Source organism: Lactuca saligna, chromosome 5, assembly GCF_052625555.1.
Source record: "Lactuca saligna cultivar CGN05327 chromosome 5, ASM5262555v1, whole genome shotgun sequence".
NCBI classification, from domain to species: domain Eukaryota; kingdom Viridiplantae; phylum Streptophyta; class Magnoliopsida; order Asterales; family Asteraceae; genus Lactuca; species Lactuca saligna.
This window is the reverse complement of record NC_136421.1, coordinates 3,183,524-3,190,279: the sequence shown is the minus strand read 5'-3', so window position 1 is coordinate 3,190,279 and position 6,756 is coordinate 3,183,524. Positions and strand designations below refer to the sequence as shown.

The 6,756-nt window shown below is 32.0% G+C and overlaps 1 protein-coding gene across 2 annotated transcripts; it reads left to right on the top strand.

Annotated features, from left to right (window-relative positions):
• The first annotated feature begins 815 nt into the window (after positions 1-815).
• Positions 816-5,097, top strand: LOC145048927 (uncharacterized). Of its 2 annotated transcripts, XM_078997577.1 has the most exons (9): positions 816-1,119; positions 2,446-2,580; positions 2,753-2,896; positions 2,985-3,090; positions 3,210-3,392; positions 3,479-3,638; positions 3,724-4,043; positions 4,417-4,506; positions 4,832-5,097. In XM_078997577.1, the coding sequence occupies exons 2-9, from the start codon at positions 2,566-2,568 to the stop codon at positions 4,897-4,899; spliced, it is 1,086 nt and encodes a 361-aa protein (XP_078853703.1). In that variant the 5' UTR covers positions 816-1,119; positions 2,446-2,565; the 3' UTR covers positions 4,900-5,097. The 2 variants fall into 2 exon arrangements, with proteins under 2 accessions (XP_078853703.1, XP_078853702.1); XM_078997576.1 differs by lacking the exon at positions 2,446-2,580.
• Positions 5,098-6,756: the final 1,659 nt, after the last annotated feature.

Below are 6,756 nucleotides of genomic sequence, written 5' to 3'. Positions count from 1 at the left end.
GCAAAAGTAGGAGGGTTATAAAGTTTACTTGAGTTTCGGGATGTTACATCAACTCTCATCTCAAGATACTCTATTTTGGAAGAGGCGACAACATAAAGAGTCTCTCTATTTTGTACCATTCAATACTATGTTAAATGCTATTCCTTTCAACTTTAGCATAATATATATTACGAAGACAGTTTCCTTTGGCCGTATGTTTTGCAATGACTATTAATAAAAGTCAAGGACAATCGTTATCAACGGTTGGTTTGTTTCTGAAAGATCCAGTTTTTTCACATGAACAATTGTATGTTGCCTCATCTAGAGTTCAGAGCAGAGAGAGATTAAAATTATTAATTTTAGATAAAGAAGGCAAACTCACAAATAGAACTTCCAATGTTGTTTATAAGAAAGTTTTTCGAAATTTGTAGCCAAATTTTTTGTAGCATATTTTATTCATTTTTAGCAAACCACACTTAATCCATCATGTTACTGTATTTTTTTTTTTAATTATGTATTGTTGTATTTTATGTTAATTTCATTACATACATTCATAATGCATCATCTGCATATGTTCAACAAAAATCATGTATAAAAAATAAAAGTTTTCAAAAATCTTCATTCCTAATTAAATACTTCCCATTACTTTGTAATTAAATACTTACAAATAAAAAAATTTATTGAAAAATACAATATTACAATTCATAAGTTAATTAATAAAATATAATTTCATTAAATAATTAATTTTTAAATTCAAAATCAACAACCATGTTCACGGTTTTAACATAATATATATATATATATATATATATATATATATATATATAGGCGTATAATCTGGCTTTTAGGTTTGTTCCTTGCATTTCCTTTGGGCGCCGACAGAGAGAACGAGAGATTCATCTTCACAGGCTTACACACACAACTTCAGTTCTTCCTGCTTCCGTCTTCCCCCTTCGCTTCTTCGTCTTCATCACACCCTATTAGCAATCTTCGACTATCGTGCCTCTCTCTAGCAATCGAATGACCCACTCGAGTCTGTAATTGTCGGCCATCGTGCTTCACCCTCTGCCGCTTGCTTCAGTCCGTATGTCGCCGTCCTCCTGCCGACGACCTAATTTCAGATCCACCACTCCACATCCGGTAATCTAGACTTACGATGTTTAGTTGTTATATGTTTTTAATAAGCGATTTAGGCTTCTGATTTGTGGTTAGATATATTGATAATGTGATATTTTGTAATTTGTTCTAGGTTATGTTAGATCTTAGAAAATAACAGTCGACGTTGATCGATGTAGTATAAAAAGAGATTTCAAGTTCATAACGTAAAGGTCATAACCTGATTGTTATTCATCCCCGTTAGATTCTATCCGAAACATCTCTCCAACGAAATAGAAATTTTGTTGTTACCTAAGCTGACTTGTTCAAAAATAGCAACTTTTTGTTAAACGAAGATTTTGCAATTTCTTTCAAGTTTAACCTGAAAGATAATAGACAAAACTTTATTATTTTGTAAAATTGAAGATATAAGATGGCTACATATTTGACATCAACGTTGTTTTATTTATATGCGAATTATTATTCATCAACTTTAACTCCACAATTTTCGTTAGATACTTTAAAAGACCATATCAGTTTTGCAGTAGAAGCTTGGCTCATCTGGACCAGGACGGCAAAACGCCAATAAAATTAGAAAATATTAATAAACTAGGTTAGCAATTTCCACTAAATAACTGAACATAACAAACTTTGACTTCGATTACTTGTAAGAAAAACATAATTGATCTATGAAATCTGGTATGTAAAACTGAAGTATAAACCTACTTAACAACGTAGTATTGTTCAGATCTGCAACAGTCAATAGAGTTTCTTCCTTTCGGTAAAAAAAAAAAAAGAAATCGAAGGAGAAAATAAGGATAAGATATGTATAGTTTATGTGTTTGGAGATGAGAATACCTGCTTTTTCAGCTACCGGCGTAGTGTGGCGCTTGGCGATAATCTAGATCGGGAACAGTGCTTCAAGTAGGTTTAAAATAGTAATGTGGCAGTTTAGTGGCTAGGACCAGTGACACGCATTTATCATCCGTTGGAGGAGGACGGTTCCTTTCCGATTTTGATATATTTCCAGTATAATTTTTTCATTTCATCTTTTTTATAGTGTTTAAATCATTTTTAATTATTTTATAAATTTGGTGTAGATCTTTTTTATAAATTTTTTCACCTTTTTACTAACTTTGGTTTTAACTTCTTTTAAAAGATAGTTTTACGAACTTCTTTTATATTTATTATAATTTTGTTTTTTTGTTTATTTACGTTTGTTTTACAATTTAGTTTTTATAAATTTATTTACATATTTAATGGTCTTTTTATCCTTTTTATGTTTTTTTATATTTTTATAGATTACGTTTTTTCCCATAAAATCATATTTATTTTCATACAATCATATTTATGTTGTCTATTATCTTTCAGGTTAAATTTGACGAAATCACAAAATCTTCATTTAGCAAAGAGTCGTTATTTTTGAACAAGTTAGCTTAGGTAACAACAAAATTTCCTTGGAGAGATGCCTTCTGGTAGCATCTAGCGGCGATGAAGAACAATCAGGTTATGACCTTTGCGTTATGAACTTGAAATCTCTTTTTATACTACAGTCACAAGGGAGTATGAAGTAACTTGATTAATATTGCTTCAATCATATTGATGTATTATAATTGTTAAAAAAGAGACATAATTTTAGTTTTACACATTGTGATGGAAATTAAGAAGCTATATGCAGGAATCCCTGGACACACCGGAAACTCAACATGAGTCTCAAAGTGACCAAAATAATAATGGAACAGAAACTCCTGTCCCTGACTCTGGTTCGGTTTCCATCTCCAGCAATGACAACAGAAAAGTTTCCAGGGAGGATATTGAACTTGTAAGGGAATTTGTTCTTGTTTCTTTCTTGTAGTATTACAGACAAGTCAAGATTTGGTGTATGTTTATATAAATCTTGAATGTTGCAGGTTCAAAACTTGATAGAACGCTGTTTGCAGTTGTATATGAATAGGGATGAGGTGGTAAAAACTCTATTAAACCGTGCACGGATAGATCCTGGGTTTACTACTCTTGGTAATCACCGCTATGTTATTATTATTATTATTATTATTATTATTATTATTATTATTATTATTATTATTATTATTATTATTTTTGCATTGTCACGTTAACTTTCCATTTTTGGTGGATAGTTTGGCAGAAGTTAGAAGAAGAGAATGCAGATTTTTTCAGAGCCTACTACATAAGGTTAAAATTGAAGAAGCAGATCATCCTTTTCAATCATTTACTCGAGCATCAATATCACCTTATGAAGTACCCAATGCCTCCAAAGCTACCTGTGGGTCCCATACACAATGGGGTGCATCCCATGCCAGGTATGGTGATCCCTTGCTACAAAGAACGAAGTTGTATTTTTTACAAAGTGTAGAATTATTATTCAATATTACTCTTTTCAGTGCAGTTAACAACTTACCCATGGGATACCCAGTTCTACAGCAACCTCCAATGGGGACTCCAGGTCAGCCTCATATGGATTCCATGGGTATGTCTAGCTGTCATGTGGTCAATGGAGTCCCTGCTCCCAGTAACTTTCATCCCATACGAATGAACTCTGGAAACGAGTGAGTTTTGTTTTATTATATTTTGATTTTGACGAATTAATAAAAAAAGATAAAAAAAAAAAGTTTTTTCCATGTGTTGTTGCAGGAGTATGGTAATGGATGGCAATGCAGGTGGAGGTGGTGGTGGTGTAACTCCAATTCCGGCTAATGGGGCGATTTCACCTATGTCAGATATGCCTATAAGTCCTACGTCAGTGGCATCCAGTGGTCATTTTCCCTTCACTGCATCTGAACTATCAGGAATGGGAGTTGACACGTCAGCACTTGACACAGCGTTTACATCTGATGTGGCAAGTTCTGTTGGATTGCATCTACCACAAGATAATGGAAATTCTAGATCTTTTGGTCAGATTCCATGGAATTTCAGCCTTTCAGATCTAACAGCAGACTTGTCGAACCTAGGAGGTAAATGGGATCCAAATTTTACCTGTCATTTTATGTGCCCATTGTTTGCAAATGATTGTTTATATATACTGCTACTGTTTTTTTAAGAATGGACTCTTTTTACTAATATACGCAATGTAGTTTATTATTTTTTACTCACATGAAGGCAATGTCCTTATGCTTCTTTTTATTCATATTAGGCCATTACCAATTCTAACCCATATAGCAAAATACTTACATTTTCTTTACACATTGCTCATAAATCATAATAGAAATGTACTAACATTTTTTTAACAGCTAAGAGTACCATCTTTATATTAGCCATTCATTCATCTCCCTTGTTTGAATGATTGATAATTCAACTAGCAAGTATGATTATGTTTTGTTTTTTCAGATCTAGGGGCTCTTGGAAACTATCCTGGTTCACCCTTTCTGCCTTCTGATTCAGATATATTGCTTGATTCTCCTGAGCAAGAGGACATTGGTAAGAACACTGTTTACAAGCTCCACTATCCCCTAACCCTAAAATGCATTGTTTGAGTTTGTCTAGTCTTTGACATATAATCAAGTACTAAATTATTAATACAAAATTTGTTAACCAAAATCAGTATCTTGTACTTTGTGGAGGATGTAAATATTTTAACACATTTTGGGCACCTTTGAACCTGTTTGACCAGTTTTAACTTTTAGCTAAGTTTTTAAATTTGACAAGTGGATTAAAATATTAAGGGGTATTTCAGGTATTATTGAATATTAGTGAAAGGAATTTTTCATCTGTATCCTCAATGTGTTGATAATGTTATTTTCAGTGGATGAGTTCTTTGTTGATTCTGTTCCCGGACCACCATGCTCACAGTCGGATGAAGATAAGGCTTAGTTAATGTTGTAATATTTCTCTCAACTCTCAACTCTCATCTCAAGATACTCTATTTTGGAAGAGGCGACAACATAAAGAGTCTCTCTATTTTGTACCATTCAATACTATGTTAAATGCTATTCCTTTCAACTTTAGCATAATATATACCACGAATTCTGAATCCCAATAACATACATCATGCTCAATTTTTTTTTGCCATACAGATGTTCTCTTGAATTGCATCAAAACTATATGTCATGCCATTAAGGACCCGTTTACAGGACACTACATAACATAACATGTACTGAGTTCGACATGCGTTGAACTCAGACCGATGACCGATGCGAATGAGATAAAATTTGCTCTCTATCCCTCTCATTTGTGTAAAAGACCTAGATGTCATTTTCGTCCTCATCATAAAAATAGCCCTAGAAAACAAACATGCTAGACAAATACAATGGGAATTGTGGTTATTGTACAATCCAATGGTTAGGCATGGGTAAGTTTTTTCCTAGATAGGAGGGAAGGCCATTTTAAATAACTAATTTTTTATAATTGTTTTGGTGTAAAATGGGATTTGCTTCAAATTTCATTCTGCTGCATCTGTCCCTTGCAACTTTGAATAATCAAAATTAGAACGGGTCTGTAGAGAAACTTTACTAATAATTGTATCGCAATCGCCTTTGTATTTTTCTGTTGTTGAGACTTAAGTTTTGCATCGACATTTTTTGGTTTTTGGTGAAAAAAAAATTGTTTTTTCTAATATTTTTGCATGACATATGGCACAAAAGTTTGTTTCTTGTAATGAGTTTGATAGTAGAATGTAACGAGAACAAAAAATGTCAAAAAAACCATAGGTTGTTAACATCGGGATCTTATCCAAAATACTTGTATGTTTTGCGAGATCGTAACCGTAAGATCGGATCGGGATTGGAAGATCCTATCGAAATGAATTTGTATTCAAACTTGCTTGCTATGTAGTCAATCGCGGTGCCGCTATAGCGTTAGCAAAAGTAAAGAAATGCTATTTCAAAATAGCGATAGGCAGAAATGCTACTTCAAAATAATAAATAGTGATAGGCGCTATTGGTGCTGTGATTATGGCCGCCGTTATAGCGGTGTTATAACCGTTATTTGAATAAATTCCATTTTTGGGGCTATTTTATATAAAAAATGATTTTTGTGCCATTCCATTGAATAAAATTGTTTTTTCTTAGCCCAAATCAAAACTTTTGTGCCATTCCATTGAATAAAATTGTAATTTTGTGACTTCCATTGAAACTATATACGTGTTGTCTTGCTAATTGTCTTTAAGACTTAAAGTATTTCATTATGATTAACTATCAAATTACTTAATCATTTTATTTGCTAACTGTGATTATGTTTGAAGTATGATAAAATGATAAGTATTGCTTATGTTTTATTATTGATTGTGTTAAATATGATTAACTAACCGGTCTGTGAAGTATAATTAGCTAAATATGATATATGAAGTATGATTCATTGATTAACCAATTAATTATATTGGGTTGAATTTTGAAGTATAATTTACTGATTAATTATCTAATATATATATATATATATATATATATATATATATATATATATATATATATATATATACATACATACATAGAGAGAGAGAGAGAGAGAGAAAAATTTAGGTGTTTAAAGTAAGTATTGTGTTATTGTGTGCATAAATGTGGGTCAATCATTTCAAAAACTTAAATAAGGATATATAATCTTACCTATTAATTAATTTTGTTAATTAAATAAAAATTTAATTAATCCGTAAAATATTGGATTGCTTTCCTTTAAATCCCTTGAAACTGTTACTGCTTCTTTATCACCGATCCATCCCTATTTTTTCAACCTAAC